At 47.6% G+C, this 17299-nt stretch overlaps 1 protein-coding gene across 9 annotated transcripts in view; it reads right to left on the bottom strand.

Annotated features, from left to right (window-relative positions):
* EGFL6 (EGF like domain multiple 6) overlaps positions 1-17299 on the bottom strand; it is a 58557-nt gene that overhangs the window by 23384 nt on the left and 17874 nt on the right. For all 9 annotated transcript variants that reach the window (XM_059156779.1, XM_059156773.1, XM_059156774.1 and 6 more), the window contains exons 2-5: positions 14375-14487; positions 10160-10252; positions 5086-5205; positions 1948-2067 (exon numbers count right to left, since the gene is read on the bottom strand). In XM_059156779.1, coding sequence (XP_059012762.1) covers positions 1948-2067; positions 5086-5205; positions 10160-10252; positions 14375-14487 — 446 coding nt within the window. The remainder of the gene's footprint in view (positions 1-1947; positions 2068-5085; positions 5206-10159; positions 10253-14374; positions 14488-17299) is intronic.

The raw sequence follows: 17299 nt of genomic DNA, 5'->3' as shown, positions 1-17299 counted from the left end.
TTCAATAAAAATGACACTCGTCAAATCAAAGGTGAGGAAAAATTGGCTTCAGTTTGATCAAGAATGAGTCTTGTATATATCTTATTTTACTGAGGAATGCCAAACCCTATGAATCTAATGAAATTAGATTATTCTCAAAGAGCAGGGCCAAAATTTTAATTTTAAAGGGCTTTTTAATTATTTATTTATTTTTAAAAAAGATTTAATTTATTTATTTGACAGAGAGAAATCACAAGTAGGCAGAGAGGCAGGCAGAGAGAGAGAGGAGGAAGCAGGCTCCCTGCCAAGCAGAGAGCCCAATGCGGGGCTTGATCCCAGGACCCTGAGATCATGACCTGAGCCGAAGGCAGAGGCTTTAACCCACTGAGCCACCCAGGTGCCCCTACAGGGCTTTTTGTAAAAAACTATTTCACTGATTCAGGACCTATTTGGCTGAACTTTCTAAATGCAGCTTATCAGGGTATGTACATTTGGGATAAATAAACATCCAGCACTGAGAAATATTTCTATTGCAGTAAACAAGGAAGAACATTAAATTGCACAGGTATTTGCTTATTTAAATAAAAAAGATTAACAACTCTTCCAGCACTGATTCAGTGTGATAGTCCTTCTTAATGCTGTGTGCTCACTTGCATGGAAGTACAGAGTGATGAGAATATACAGTTCGGTTACTAAACATAGTTCAGATCCACAAGGGAAATAAGGCAAAAAGTGTTTCATCAGCCATGAGGGTACCCTGTGACTGCCCCACCCATCGCCCCTGGCACACAGCCTTTCTCTATCTAAGGCGGCACCTGCGACCTTGTGCAGTGACACTCACCCAGGCTGGGCTGGGCATGCCGGGGTGTCAAGGTTCCAGAGCAGCACGTGCCCAGTTAATAAAGAACAGGAGTTGGTGCATAAATCCCCAGTGCCCTTGACCCAGGAGGAAAACCTGGAGGCAGCTTCCCCTGCCTCCTAGAGGAGCACAGATGTTTAATCTGCTCCTTTTTTTTTTTTTTTTTTAAAGATTCTATTTATTTATTTGACAGAGGGAGAGATCACAAGTAGAGAGAGAGGCAAGCAGGCTCCCTGCTAAGCAGAGAGCCCGATGCGGGGCTTGATCCCAGGACCCTGAGATCATGACCTGAGCCGAAAACAGAGGCCCAACCCACTGAGCCACCAGGCGCCCATGTTTAATCTGCTCCTTAAATTTGCCCAGGGCTTTCCCTCACCTCCTCCTCAAGGAGCGTTCCCTGGGGTCACCTCCCCAATCAACTACTTGCTCAGGGTCAGCTTCTGCGGGGCCCAAAACTAAGACACAAAATAAGACAGGGGAGAGCCAGAAACCGAAGTTCTAATCCATTGGTTTGACTGAACTCCACGCTAGAAAGGAGGGCTCTGTCTCCTCCTTTAACACCGTGGATCCAGTTTGCTCATCCCTCCAAGAGAAATGATTTTGGAATACTTAGTTCAGCTCATCTAGAGCAACCTTTAAAGGCAAGGGGAAGTTGGTTACTTGCTAACTCAAACAACGCAGAAAGGACATACTGTTCTCAACAGTCTTAGATATAAAAACAAAAACTAAGTAACTGCATTTTTGTAGGAACATATGAGCTGGAACCCAAAATGGAGACCAATGGCCCTTGGGATTTTATTCACTGAATGACAGTGAGTAGCAGGTTTCTATGCTAGTGGAAGTGAAACAGGCAGGGTAAATATGCTAAAGTAAAATGACCTCTATCCCTTTTCCACTAGGGCCTTAGACAATCCCCAAGGAACAGAGGAGTGTTCTGTCTAGCATCCCAAAGGGTGTCTAGAGCCTATGTGGCCAACTGGATCAGAAATGGGCAGAAATCTATATTTTCAGGAGCTTTCAGTCTAGTCAACAAGCAGATCGTGCCGAATGACAGAGAAGGAACGCAGTAGAGGGGGAAGGAGGCGCAGAGGTGAGCCAGGCAGCTCTACCTGTACAAACTCTTCCATTGGGGGCCAGGCGGAGGCCCGGGGACGGACACAGGCAGCGCGGCCCCTCCTCCGTGTCCTCACAGGCATACTGGCAGCTCACCATGGCACACGTCCTGGAGTCTGAAAATGGACATAAGCGTTAGCCCTCCCCTCTTGAGCCGGTAAAAAGCTCTCACTGAGAAAGGATCTCTGCATTCTAGGACATTCGGGGTCATACACAGAATGTATTACAGAATGAGCATCACGGTCCAAGACCCCCATGGCATCTGGGCGAGGGTGGCATCTTGCTGATGCCACGGTCTGTTCTGTAGGCAGGCACTCCTCGGTCACCAAAGGCTGCATCCTTCTCTCGTACATTCTCTTATCACATCTTTCTGTCACCCGTAGGCCTCTCTAGGCAGAAATGCAACGTCGGATGGGGATGACCGATCTGAGTTATTGGGGAAAAGAAAATCCCTTCTATAGATCTCTCCATATATACCTAGCCTCAATGAGAGCCACTCAGGTCACGAGACCTGGTCATTTCCACGCCTGTGTGAAAACATGTGGCGAATATGACTGACTGGCTGCCCCAATCCATCCAGGAGCCCTCTTTCTCTCACCACTCCCATCATTGAGGCAGGAAAGCCAGTTACTTATCTTCATCCCAGCTTCCCTTGGAGCGACAGTGGGTGGCCATAAGATCCAGCTACGGCCAAAAGAGATATAAAGATGAGCCTGCTGGCAGAAGCAGGGCTTCTGGAAAAGATGCTGCTGCATGATGAAAGGGGCAAGCATGAAAGAGTCATTCATTCACTGGCATTATTTCTCTCCCCTTCATCAGGCCTCCCTTAAATGTACATGTGATATCTGGAGCTGGGGCAGCCGTCTTGTGACTATGAGGTCACAAGTGTGAGGATAAAATCAGCACCCTGAGGATGGCAGAGAGTGAGTCCTTACTGAGCTGTTCTGGAATTGCCTGCCACCGGCTTTTTTTTAGTAAATGAGATAATTTAGGTGGATTTTTCTGTTACTTGTTGCTAAACACAGCTTATCCCACAAAAATGTATTTCCTTAGCAAAAGTCTACTATATATGGATCACTGGTGTCTCCTACAGGGAAGTGTAGTGAATACGCCCCCTTTATCCAGCACCATCCATAACATATCAATCATCCAGCAGGACAAAAGAAACTGCCAGGAGTCAGGTGAAATAAAATCAGGAGAGGTCCAGGTTTGACCTGGACGCATTGAGTTCTAAACTGGGTGTCCGAGCAATCCTTCCACATCCAGAAATAGACAAAGAAGGTACAAAGATGGATACACGTGTCAAAGTAATGTAACGAATACCTACCGATGACAACATTTCTCATTCATTCTCTTTTCTCTTTAGTTGTCTTCTTTTAAACTTAGTCTTCAACATTTCTCTAATTCTATCCTTCCATTTGGGAAAACATACCTTTTTTGGCACCGATTTGGCCTTCATGGAGTGTTTCAAAACATCCATGAGCATAGATCTTTTTAGAAATGTTAAATGGGGACGCCTGGGGGGGCTCACTTGGTTAAGTGGCTGCCTTCGGCTCAGGTCATGATCCCAGGGTCCTGGGATCGAGTCCCACATCGGGCTCCTTGCTCGGCAGGGAGCCTGCTTCTCCCTCTGCCTCTGCCTGCCTCTCTGTCTGCCTGTGCTCGCTCGCTCTCTCTGACAAATAAATAAAATCTTAAAAAAAAAATGTTAAGTGATCAACATAAACACCTAGCCAGTGGTTCCCACGATGCGGTAGGGAGGGGGTTTCTGGCAAAGTTCTCTTTGGTAGTGGTTACACGGTTGCTCACCTTACAAGATTTCATTCAAGTACATAATATTTATATATAATATCATATATATTATAAACATATTTGTCTCTTGTGGGTTTCTGTTTCATTTAGTACAATAAGGATTTTTTTTTTTTACCACATTCATATAACTTTTATTTAACAATAAGGATTTTTTATTTGAATGTCTGCCTTCTCTCCTAAGCCTCCTTGCCAACAGAGGATCTAGGTGACTGGTGGTGTTGGGGCCCTTTACCAAGGGCAGAAAACAGAAGGACAAGCCAGGGGAGCGTCAAACCATGCACTAGCCAAGACTGTGTAACTGTGGCAAAGCCCCAGATGGGCAAGAAGTCTGTAACTCCGTAAGCACAGGAAGCCGGCAGAAGCCATAAGAGGTTGGGGGAGGGGGAGGGTTGGGGGGGGAAAGACGAGGAAGGGAGACGGGCAGGGAGGTCAGGTCTGCCTTTCCGCTGCAACAGTAAACCTGATTCCCTTTGGATAAATGGATGGATATACTCTTACCTCCCTCAGGACATGGGTTTCTCTTTATCACAGAAAGGCTTTTCTTTTCAGGAATGTGAATTGGAATGTATTTCCAACAAGAGTCACTAATCTGTGAGCACAGGGCAAGGGGCGTGAGAAAGGCAGTTGGGAAGAACTGATGTCCCCAAATGGAATGTAAATCTATCACCTCCCTAAATCAATATGCTTATTTTCATGAAGAAACCCCCAATGCCCTACATATACAGAGACATGAAATTTATTTTTCTCCCCAGTTCGCCTCTTTATTTAAAAAGCAGGTGTCGGGATGCCTGGGTGGCTCAGTTGGTTGGGCGGCTGCCTTTGGCTCAGGTCATGGTCCCAGCGTCCTGGGGTGGGGTCCCGCATCAGGCTCCCTGCTCAGCGGGGAGTCTGCTTCTCCCTCTGCCTCTGCCTGCCACTCTGTCTGCCTGTGCTCGCTCTCTCTGGCAAATAAATAAATAAAATCTTAAAAAAAAAAAAAAAACAAAAAACGCAGATGTCCAGGATAGGCAAATGCAGAGAGACAGAAAGCAGATTAGTGGGTGTGGCGGTGGCGGGGGCAGGGCGCTGGAGAGGAGGAATGAGAAATGATCGCTCATGGGCACAGGGTTTTCTTTTGGGGTGAGGAGGATGTTCTAGAATTAGACAGTGGTGGTAGTAGTACAACATCATAAATGTACTAAATGCCATGGAAATGTATGGTTTCAAATGGTGACTTTCATGTTATATTTATTTTACCATGATTTTTAAAAGAAATTGTTCCTATGGTTGCGAACATCTGGTCTCGAAGGAGGACTGCAGGCAGTCTGGAGGCTGGAACTTACTCGCACATGTGGCGTCCGGCATGAGCACATGGCCGCTGAGGCAAAAGCACTTGTAGCTGCCGTGCGTATTCACACATCGGTGTTGGCATGGCCGGGGCTTTACTCCACACTCGTTCACATCTGCAGGGGGCAGGCAGAACAGAAGAGAGGCTAACTACATCGGGAAACATCAGGACGGAGGGTTGGGCTGGCTTCCCTGGACCCCGCTGGTGGCGGTGGGGGGCGGATTTCGTGGGCCAATGACTCGCCTCTTCTCCAATTATCAGTAAAACTCCGTTCTGAAGGACTGATGAGGATGTGGGGCAAACAGGACGATCGTACAGTGACGGAGGGAAGGCAAAGGGGCAGAAGCACTTTGGGAAGCTGTTTGGCAGAGTCTGTTGTAGCCAGAGACACGGATACGCATGACCTAGCGATGCCACTCCCAGGCGGACCCCCAACAGCAATGTGGACGGGCGCCCGCCAAGAAGATGCGGACTGAGAGGACCGCAGCAGCGCTATCCGCAACAGCCCTGGGCTGCAGAGAATCCTACCGCTCCCAGCAGAGGGCAGGAGAGGAGAGAGGACCTGTATCCTCATGCAAAGGAATATCATACAGCAATGAGGCTGAAGCAACTATAGCTCCAAGCCACGACAAGTGAAGCTCATGACCCGGGAGTGAGAGGAAGAAGCTGGAGACAAAGGAGTACATTAGAAATCGGGCGAGGGACGCCTGGCTGGCTGAGTCAGTAGAGCACGTGACTGCTGACCTCGGGGTTGCGTTGGAGCCCCACTTACAAATAAAATCTTTTGGGATGCCTGGGTGGCTCAGTGGGTTAAGCCTCTGCCTCTAGCTCAGGTCATGATCTCGGGATCCTGGGATCGAGCCCCACATCGGGCTCTCTGCTCGGTGGGGAGCCTGGCTCCCCCCACTCCAAGCCGCCCACCTTTCTGCCTACTTGTGATCTCTCTCTCTGTCAAATAAAATCTTTAAAAAAATTTTTTAAAAATGTTTTTTTAAGAAGTCAGGCACGGGGCACCTGGGTGATTTCGTTAAGCGTCCACCTTCAGCTCAGGTCATGATCTTGGGGTCCTGGGATGGAGCCCCGAATTGGGCTCTCTGCTCAGCAGGGAGTCTGCTTCTCTGTCTGTCCTTCCCCCCACTCGTGCTTTCTCTTGCTCTCAAATAAATAAAGTTAAATCTTAAAAAAAAAAAGTCAAGCACAACTCATCTGTGGTGTAAAAGGTCAAGACAGAGTTCCTTCTTGGGGCTGAGGGGGCAAGGCACTGGGGGAGAGCAGGTGGGGTTCTCAGGAAGGCTGTTAAATTTCCGTTTCTTGGTTATGTGGATGCATCTGAAAGTTCACTCTGTAGTATATTGTTGATGTGCACACAGTTCTGTGTGTGTAACATTAGAATAAAAAGCCAGAAATACAATCTAGATATTTTAGCCTTTAATACTGTCCCAGACAGCCTATGACAGGTGCCCACAGCAACGCCTCCTTCCGGTTGTTCCTGTTTTGGGCAGCCCATGCCGGCTAACTTGTGTTGGCTCACACCCTTCCAGAAGGAGCCCTGACAGGCAGTTATCGGTGGGGAGGCTGTAGGACACCATTTAAGTCTCGGAGGCTACATTCTAAATGCCAACAATGGTTCTCTCTAGGGGTAAGATTGAGGGGACTTTCTTCTCTATGCTTCTCAGTATTTCCTAAAAAAGAATTTAAATACTAAGAATGAATGACTTTTTGGGGCATCTGGGTGGCTCAGTGGGTTAAGTGTCTGCCTTCGGCTCAGGTCATGATCCCAGGGTCCTGGGATCGAGCCTCACATCCAGTTCCCACTTGGGTGGAGTCTGCTTCTCCCTCTCCTCCTGCCCCTCCCCCATGTGCTCTGTATCTCACTCAAATTAATAAATAAAATCTCTTAATTTAATTCATTTATTTGACAGACAGCACACAAGCAGGGGGAGGAGCAGAGGGAGAGCGAGAAGCAGGCTCCCTGCTGAGAGAAGGGAGCATAATGAGGGACTCGATCTCAGGACACTAGGATCTTGACCTAAGCCGAAGGCAGATGCCCAACTGACTGAGCCACCCAGGTGCCCAAATAAATAAAATCGTTAAAAAAAAAAAGCGATTAGGGGCACCTGGGTGGCTCAGTGGGTTAAAGCCTCTGCCTTCGATTCAGGTCATGGTCCCAGGGTCCTGGGATCGAACCCCGCATCGAGCTCTCTGCTCGGCAGGGAGCCTGCTTCCTCCTCTCTCTCTGCCTGCCTCTCTGCCTACTTGTGATCTCTGTTGGTCAAATAAATAAATAAAATCTTAAAAAAAAAAAAAGCGATCATGGGTAGAGGAACTTATCTTTGGAGATGTAGTCATGTGGGTGCCTCGTGGCTTACGTCCTTCAAGGAAAAAAGAACCAAATTCTGCATAAGACCAAAATTCAGCAGGGCAACAGGCAAAGCCTATTGTGGAAAATAAAGAGGTGTCTGTTTTCCACTCTTATAAGAACCTCAGGAGTTTCCTGATGTCTTAGTGGAACATCTGAAAGGTCCTCCATTACTTATCTACTCTGCCTTCTCCTGCATGGGTTCTGATCCCTTCAAAAAGGGGGACTGGAGGGCGCCTGGGTGGCTCAGTGGTTGGGCCGCTGCCTTCGGCTCAGGTCATGATCTCGGTGTCCTGGGATCGAGCCCCGCATCGGGCTCTCTGCTCAGCAGGGAGCCTGCTTCCTCCTCTCTCTCTCTCTGCCTCTCTGCCTACTTGTGATCTCTGTCTGTCAAATAAATAAATAAAATCTTTAAAAAAAAAAAAAAAAAAAAAAAAAAAAAAAAAAAAGGGGGACTGGAAAAACATAATTGGACATTAAGGGGAAATCCAGAAATACCCCATCGCTTGGCCCTAACTCAAGAGGTGACTCCCTCCTTGCTTGGAAGAACCATTTGGGGGAAAGACACCACCGTGGAGGACGGAGGCCTGTCACCATTAATGGCTCTAGAAGGACTTTGATCGGGCCACCATGGGGCCAGGAAACGGCAGGAGGAGACAAGACAGTCCCAAACTTGAGCTGACTAGACCACTCCCTCAACGCTAATATCTTATGGGGAATGGAAAACCAGCATGAAAAATATCTTCTCTCTTCCAAACCTCTACAGACGATATCTTGGTACAGAATCCAGGATGAACGGAGGAACAGGTTTTCTGGTGTGAACTGTCCCACTGCTAGTGGTAGGACAGTGGAGACTCAGAGGTTGCCCTCTGAGCAGCAGGCCTAGCGGCCCCTTTGGTGCATGGGTGTACACAGCTAACCTTGGGGCTTGGCAGCGAGGCCTGGGGGTGGCACAGTGGAGTGGCTGCATGCCCATCTCTGAGACTCCATCCTTCCCTCCAGAAGCCCGGCAGCCCCAAGGATAGCTGAACTTGATGCGCTGTTCTTTGCCTAACTGTATTATAGACTGCAGGCACTTGCTAAATTACGCCAGGCTTCTGCCCACCTGGGTCTCTGGGCCTCAGCCCTGCTGACATTTGGGCCAGATCCTTCTCTGCAGTGAGGGCCACCCCATACACTATATGAGGCAGAGCAAACCAGCCCTCGCCCTGGGCTCTACCTACCAGATGCTAGGAGTGACCCCACCCCCCACCCCCACAGCGTCTTCAGACATTGCCAGATGTCTCCTGGGGTAAGGTTCCCAGATCGAGCAAACAGAAAGCAGGATGCCCAGTTAAATTTGAATTTTAAAGATTTTATTTATTTACTTGTCAGAGATAGAGGGAGAGAGAGCGAGTGAGCACAGGCAGACAGAGAGGCAGGCAGAGGCAGAGGGAGTAGCAGGCTCCCTGCTGAGCAAGGAGCCCGATGTGGGACTCGATCCCAGGGTGCTGGGACCATGACCTGAGCCGAAGGCAGCTGCCCAACCAATGAGCCACCCAGGCGTCCCAAATTTGAATTTTAGATAACGAATAATTTTTTAGCAGACATATGTCTCATGCAACATTTAAGACCTACGCACTCTATAAAATTATCTATTGTTTACCTGCAACTTAAATCTGATTTGAGATTTATATTTTATCTGGCAACTCTTTCTGGGGAATAAAATTGCCCAAGTTGAGAACCACTGTGGTCAACAGTATAAACACAGTCTTTAGTATCTTCAGATAAACAGTTTATGAGAAGTCCTAAAATACCTCTTAAGATACGTCAATTATGGGGCATCTGGGTGGTTCAGTGGGTTAAAGCCTCTGCCTTCGGCTCAGGTCATGATCCCAGGGTCCTGAGATCGAGCCCCACATCGGGCTCTCTGTTCATCAGGGAGCCTGCTTCCCTTCCTCTCTCTCTGCCTGCCGCTCTGCCTACTTGTGATCTCTGTCTGCCAAATAAATAAATAAAATCTTTTTAAAAAAAAGATATGTCAATTATAATAAAAACATGCATGTCATTCAAGCCAACGATTCTATTTTCAGACATCTGCCCTATAAAACCAGGGTGCAAGGCTACGTGTATGATGGCGTGTGGCTTAGCACTGGGTGTAATGGCAAGAAATCGGAGACCACGTAGATGAGAGTGGTTAAACGATGTCCTTTTTATACAAATGATAAAAATGTTTGCTTCAGGACCGAGGATACAGCCTTAAGAAGCATGAGCCGGCTCTGTCTGGGCTGACCGCACATGCAGTAAGAATGCACCGACTCAGAGGAGAGCCCTTCAGGGCCTGAGGGTAAACGGGTTGGGGGAGCAGATGAGACGCTCCCACTTTTTACCTTACATCCTTTTGCATCACCGTGTTGTTGTTTTCCCAGTAAAAAATACGCATGACTTTGGTAGTGTAGGAACACAATGAAAATTACTTTTTGGAAAAAAAAGTTATTTAAGAGGAGGAAAAAAGGCCTTTTTTCTGGCATCTTAACAAAAACTTTGGAGGGATTTTTGTATTTTTCTAGAAGAAATGGATTGAAAGATCTAGTTCGGAAACCCCTTTCATTGGAAGAGTCAACTTACAACCCACCCAATGGTGGGCCCAGGAATGTCTTTCGCAATGACTGCATGGCTTCGGAAAGCTGTGGGGTACGTCTGTACCTGGACCCCGGCCTGTAGTACTGACCTTGACTGCAGGTTTTGCCGGTGTATCCTGGGAAGCATCTACATTTGTTTGGTCCCACGCACTCCCCGAACTTGCACCCACGTTCACACGTAGCTGTGGAAGGGAAAGGTGTTTTGAGGATAAAAGAACAGGCGTACTTAGCCCAGAGAAATGGACGCAGGTCGAACTCTGCAGCCTTTTCTCGGGTGGAGAAAGCCACGAGGGGGATGGAGACGCTGATCTGCTTCCTCTCTCGCTGTGGTTTCCCCTTCCGGATACTGCAGAGCGCTTTTTTGTGAACTAGCTCCCTCTCCCTCACCCCTCCACCCCAACGGAGTGCGGAGTGCGAGTTTAGCCAAGTTTATCATAACCTTGCTTGGCACTGCCTATACTTCAAGTGGCACTCAGAGGAAAACAAAGCCTCCCAGACCACAGTCGGCTAGTTTTGCAAATAAACACAAACATTTAATAAAAGATAGGCGGTGTGGGGGCTGGAAGGGACCCACTCCGGAGCAATCCTGGTCAAGCGCCAAGGTCGTTCTTCTTTCTGTCACTGACCTTTTTTCGTCTTCCATATTTTCTCTTTCTTGCTTTTGAATGATCAAACTCTATCTTTAAAGCTCTGTATGATCAGTCAAAATGACTGAACCACAGAAGGAAGGCAGGGAGGCCCGACTTCCAGCCCTAAGGATGAGAACTAGAAGAATCGTGAGGCGGGGGGAGATGGCGGCATGACAAAGGCAGGATTTGTTTCTTCTGGTTTTTTTTTTTTTGTTTTTCTTTTTCACTTCCATATCCAGGCACCTGGCACAAACTGGGCATTCCATAAACACTTGTTTGATGAAAGAAGTGATGGGAGAAACAGCAAGAGAGGAAAGTTTCGCTGGATTGGGGGCAAGAAAATGTAGTCAACGATGATGGCAAGTTTGAGTGTGGCTCATACGGAGGAGGCAGCGAGAAGAGGCAGTGGATGGGACAAAAGGAAGGTGGAATAACCCAAAGAGAAGGAGGGGAGAGAACAAAGGAAAAACGAATGAGAGAGAAAGGAGTCTATGGGGAGTCGGAGCCCTGAGCAGTTTCTGTGTCCGGATCCGGTAGGAGCTCAGGAACTAGCCAGCGCCTGAACGGATGACTTGGCAATGGCCCAGGAATGCTGCCTACTTGCCTTCCCCTTGAGTCTCTGGCTTGACCCCAGCATCTCCTCCCTCGACCCCAAACCCTATTCTTTGTTAATGTCAACATTCATCTCCCAATCACCTGGACCCAAAATGACCCGGTGACCCGGAGCTTAACCGATATGGGGTCTAACAGCCTAGCCCTTGCTTTTAGGGCAGGACAAAGTCTGTGGTGTAGAGCTTCCTGTGGGATCAGGCTGATCAAGATCAGGATCTTGAAACCGTATCTTTGCCTGGCTCCTTCCCCCGCTTCCGCGGTCCCTCACAGATTTCTCCGGAGAGAACCCCTCAACAGATGACTGACACAAGAATCACTTTCACTGGCTCTGCTCCTGGGAAATCTGATATCACATATGACAACAAACTGATGTTTTACTCCAAGAGCACGGCTCTGGTCATGCTGTGCCTTGCACAGAAGTCACCAAATAATCTTTACTGCCTTTTGAACTCCGCACAGGTATCATCACTATGACCTGGCTTTGGTCTTAGTTTGCACCCTTGGCCTACTCTGTTCCCGACACACGGGCAACACTATGCTCAAATGAGATTGCCTGCTCTTCTCTAAACAGGACCCTTTCTGCCTCTTCCTATGTTGTTACCCCCACCCTGGGGCACCCCTTCCCCACTCTCCAGTGGTTAATATCCAGCTGCTCCTTCAAGAGCTACTTGGCATGAGCCCTCCTTCTGGAAGCCTTTACTGATTTCTCCGGCCATGACAGAATTCCACTCAGCTTCGAGAATTCCACAGAACCTGGGTGGGCCTCGCCCGTGAAATTGGTCAGGCTCCATCTTCTGAAATAATTAGACCTACACTTGGCTTCTATCCTTCACTTAGATCTGCTACCCGATTCCCAGCACCTTCAGAACAGGGACTTAAACATTCATCTTTGTTCTTCCTGATGTATTTACTAGTGCTATGGACACATCAGACACTCAAATAATTTCAAACAGTAAATGAAGGAATCAGTGTAGACCTTTTAACAGGGAACCATTTTATGGCTCTGAATAAATCGTAAGTGAGAAGGTAAGGCAAAAATGCTTCTCGGCAAAATTCTTTCCCTCCTGGAGACAAAAGAGAATTTTGCTTTCCAGTGTCTATTTTGTTATGGATATGCTCTTAGGGATGCAGCTTTAAGTTTAGATGTTAGGAAAATACATTTTTTTTTTTTTTTTTACTTTTTAAAGCCTTGAATACCTCTGATTGCTCCCTGGAAAGTTATTTTCAATGTGGGCCAGACGGGAAAGCCAGGATCAATGCCAAACCGAACTTAAGAGAAATGGTGGAGGTTACCCTCGCTGCTATAAGGTCAAATCTCCAGCAAGATGTTTTCCATTTCTAGCGGCTTTGGATCTGGGACTTGAACAGCCAATCTACAACACAGGGAAATTTAGTTTATATCTAAACTGGCCTGGGATTGAAGTGTACGTTAGCTACAGTTCCTGTCCATTCCTCCCTCCAACTCCTCCATCTGCGGCTTTTCACTGGGATTTGTTCGGGGATGACTCTTTACCTCATCTTGCTAAGTAACATACACTTGAAGGTTAAGGGTACTGAGCTGAGCCATCCGGCCCTTGGAGCAGATTTAGGCAGAGCAGGAGCCAAGATCCAGAAAGTTGCAGCCTGGAGTCAGGGTGTCTGGAGGAGTGAAGGGTGAACAGACGGACGGAAGTGGAGTCTGGGCGTACTGGGACCTGCCAGGCTGGGGTGCGACTCTGCCCATTCGGGCAGGTGGGCACGTCTTCTCTTGTCATTACCACACAGCCCGCGCTCTGGCTTAGGAGCCCTGTTATTTGGTGCTTCGAGGAGCACATAGCTTTACCGTCAAGAAGGACCATGCAAATTGGATAGAATACAGACTTTAGATACAGAAACCGTTGCAATTTAACACTTCAACATTTCACTGGGGCGGCAGGGGTGCCAATGAGCTCTTGGGCTTGCCAAACGTGCACACTGAGCCTTGTGCTTGAACCCTCTGCACGTGCTCTTTCAACAGCTCGCTTTACATCCTTCCACGCCAGTGCTATTACATTGTCTACAGAAGCATCGAGAATGCGACCAGCTGGCTGTGACGTGGCCAGACTGCTCTGATTTAGTTACAGAGTAGACCTTACAGAAAGCCAAAGATCACCCTCATTTATTCACCAGAGACTTTTAAGTTTTATGGCAGGAGAGGCCGAGGCTCGAGGCTTGTGCAGCTCTAAGACTCCAAATCAAGCGCTCCTTTCCACCTGAATGCTTTCACATAAAAATGTGCTGTGTCTAGAAAAAGAACACAGCAACATTTAATGCCTGCACCACATGGGCTTTGAAGGAACAGGAGAGTCATGGGTCCTTTCTGAGTCAAGGGTGATTTAGGCGCTATTTTCTATGCATGCTGGGCCATAAGCATAGCCTTCGATGCTTACACTCCTTCCCTTCTGAGGCAGGGATTAATCTCTCCAAGTTGCAGAGGAAGTGGAGCTTCAGCTGGCTTACCTTGACCTTGACATTCTGACATTCCCAAGACAATGCCCGTGACCATGATACTATAGAGCCACCCTCTTTTTGAACTGACAAAGTCCCAGGGGGATGTTCTAACTTTCTTTATCTAGGGAGGCAATAAAGCTCTTCAAATATTTTTCCTACTATCTTGATGCTGTTGTCATCATGTCACCAGGAAACTGATGGTGGGTGACATGTGGGAATGTCATCAGTGCCTTTCAGTGGTTTATAGGTTCTGGATAGTATCAAGTTCTGTCTTCACCTGTGGTCAATCCAGATATTTCTGAACCAGCTAGAGGGAAGGAGTTTGGGGCAGAGACAGAAAGAAAGTAGTACTGTTACTCTTAAAAAAAAAAAACCTAACATTTTTGCCCTTTACCATGTATAATCCAGCACAATCCACACCAGCACCTAAAGTATATGGGACATGCAGGTAAGAGTTTATCCTTTTTAACCAATTAAGGGATTTGGTGACAAGTAGTGGACCATCTGATGACCGTTCATGGTGCCCCAGATAAAAACCTAAGGACACTGGCCCACGACTCGAGCCCAGGGTGGTCTGAGTTTTCCCACAACTACCTTCACAGAATTCCTTGCTGTTCCTTCTCCAGCCATAGCAGCAGGCCAGCTTGGTCCCGTAGCGACAGACCCCAGGCTGCAGCGCCGGCGGGGACAGCCCATGATCCTTTGGACTGGGGATAAAGAGTCGTATGTTAGCATGGAAAACACAGAAAAGGGCAACAGAGACTCACTTATTCCTGCCAGTAAGTGAACAGAAGAGGGGACAATCTCCTGGTGAAATTCGATAAACCGGCCCTAAGGGTTCGATTAGATTCTGAAAGCCTTCCTCAGTCATGAATGCTGTCTGTTTCTTTCTTTGCTGGGTTAAAAGAATCTGGTTACATAATCTATAAAACTAGGGCACGTGAAAGGGGCCAAGAGTTTGTCTCCGAACCGTGTTGGGTGCCAATTTTCCAATCTCCTCTGTTCAGACACAGGGGCAGCCTAGGTCTGTGTCTGCTCTGGCGCTGAGTATGGTCACGTGACGCCATGGCTTCCCCCCTGGCTTTGTCCCCGACAAGAATGCTGTGCGTGTACCTCATCGGCTACCTGGGAACCACTACCCAAAACTGGACTCTCTACAACCACCGACAGTTCAGAGGTGGAAGGGCTCTAGAGAGTCTCAGAGTTGGCCTCAGTCCCCAGCTGGGCCATGCGTCAGGGATTCTGGCCCAGGGTGGGATCTCATTCCTCACTGCCTCCAAGGAAAACCATTTGCTAAACTCTTTAACCGTGGAGAAGAGGTTGGCAAATGCTTTTCAGAAAGGGTCGGATGGTAAATGTTTCAGGCTTTGCCATCAATAGGCTTGAACGATCTCTGTCCAAGGCCAAGAACAGCCAGATGGGCAATAGTGGGTGACAGCAAACAGATGGGCATAATTGGGCTCAATAAAACTTCTATTTATGGACACTGAAATTGAATTTAATATACTTTCCGTGTGTCATGTAACAGCATTCTTTTTTGGCTTAACTTTAACCAGTTGAAAAGGTTATACCAGAGGCACCTGGGTGGCTCAGTGGGTTAAGCCTCTGTCTTCGGCTCAGGTCATGATCTCGGGGTCCTGGGATCGAGTCCTACATCAGGCTCCTTGCTCAGGAGGGAGCCTGCTTCTCCCTCTCCCTCTGCCAGCCGCTCCCCCTGCTTGTGCTCTCTCTCTCTCTCTCTCTCTCTCTCTCTGTATCAAATAAATGGATAGAATCTTAGACACACATACAAAAAAAGGGCAAAACCAGGCTTAGCTCACAGGTCATGTAAAAACAGATGGCTACCAGCCTTGGCTTTCAGGCTTTAGCTTGCTGAGCCCTGATCCAGAGACCTGAAGGAGTGATCCTGGCCACCTTCTGGGCCCTGACTGAAGTCTCCTGCTCCTTTACATACTTTCTGACCTGGTGGTGGGCATGACTGCCACCAGCTTTGGGAAGGAAAGACTTGAGTCGTGTATTCTGTGGAGGGCTGGGATTTTTTCCTTGGGCATATGAAATGCAACGTAAAATGGTTCCTGGTTTCTTTAACAGACAAGGAATGCACATGTGACCATGGGCTTTCTGCTGCAGGACTGAATTCTCCCCAAGTTAATAATCCTTAGTCAAGGTCAGCAAGTGCCCCAGCTCTGCCTCGCCCACCCACGTGCTTCTTCAGTTCAGAGCCACAAAGATACGGTTGGGGACATTTTATTAACTGAGAGCACCAAATTCAGGGATGATTTTATGATTTAATTTTCCTTAAAGGGAACTTTTTTTTCATCTTCTGATGAAATTAATTTGGGGGACTTGTAAGTCATTTGCTCAATCATTTTTTAAGTTTTAAAATGATTTTATTTATTTATTTGAGGGGGGTACAAGCAGGGCAAGCAGGAGAGGGAGAAGGTGGCTCCCTGCTGAGCAGAGAGCCCGAAGCAGGGCTCGATCCCAGGACCCCAGGGATCACGATCTGAGCCGAAGGCAGATGCTTAACCTACTGAGCCACCCAGGTGCTCTACTCAACCATTTAGAACAGGGTTTTTCAACGTCTACACGACTGACATTTGGGCCCAGAGAAATCTTTGCCTTCGGGGGCTGTCCTGTGCATTGCAGGACAGGTACCAGCATCCCTGGTCTCCACCTATAGATGCCAGAAGCACCACTCTCCAGGTGGGGCAGGTGGAAATGTCTCTGGGCGCTGCCAACTGTGCCTTGTTAAGTCCCACTGCAAGTGAAACATGTATTCAGCACTCGCAATATCCCAAGTACTGTCTTAGGCACATAGAGTGATGAAAATGACCCAATTTTGACTCTCTTAAATTCCCAAACCATTAAAAGTAGATACTCTGCAGTAGAAGAGAGCACGGTAAGTGTCATAATAATACAGTCACCTGTGGTAATCTAATCTGACATTACTAACCATTCTGCAGGGGATACGGCCATCTTGACCCTGTCTGCACGCAACTAACAACTCCCAAACAAGAAACCACAGACTGAGCATAAAGCGTGTCGAATAAGTGCGTGCTAGTACACACAGAATAACGTACTTCAGAATCTTTGCTTAGCATTTTTAAAATGGATATAACTCATAATAAAATGCAGTGGTTTTGACAACTGACAGAATGGGAGAAGATATTTGCAAACGACATATCAGATAAAGGACTAGTGTCCAAAATCTATAAAGAACTTAGCAAACTCAACACCCAAAGAACAAATAATCCAATCAAAAAATGGGCAGAGGACATGAACAGACATTTCTGCAAAGAAGACATCCAGATGGCCAACAGACACATGAAAAAGTGCTCCATATCACTCGGCATCAGGGAAATACAAATCAAAACCACAATGAGATATCACTTCACACCAGTCAGAATGGCTAAAATCAACAAGTCAGGAAATGACAAATGCTGGCGAGGATGCGGAGAAAGGGGAACCCTCCTACACTGTTGGTGGGAATGCAAGCTGGTGCAGCCACTCTGGAAA

Source organism: Mustela lutreola, chromosome X (assembly GCF_030435805.1).
Source record: "Mustela lutreola isolate mMusLut2 chromosome X, mMusLut2.pri, whole genome shotgun sequence".
Classification (NCBI taxonomy): domain Eukaryota; kingdom Metazoa; phylum Chordata; class Mammalia; order Carnivora; family Mustelidae; genus Mustela; species Mustela lutreola.
This window is presented reverse-complemented; position numbering and strand designations above follow the sequence as displayed.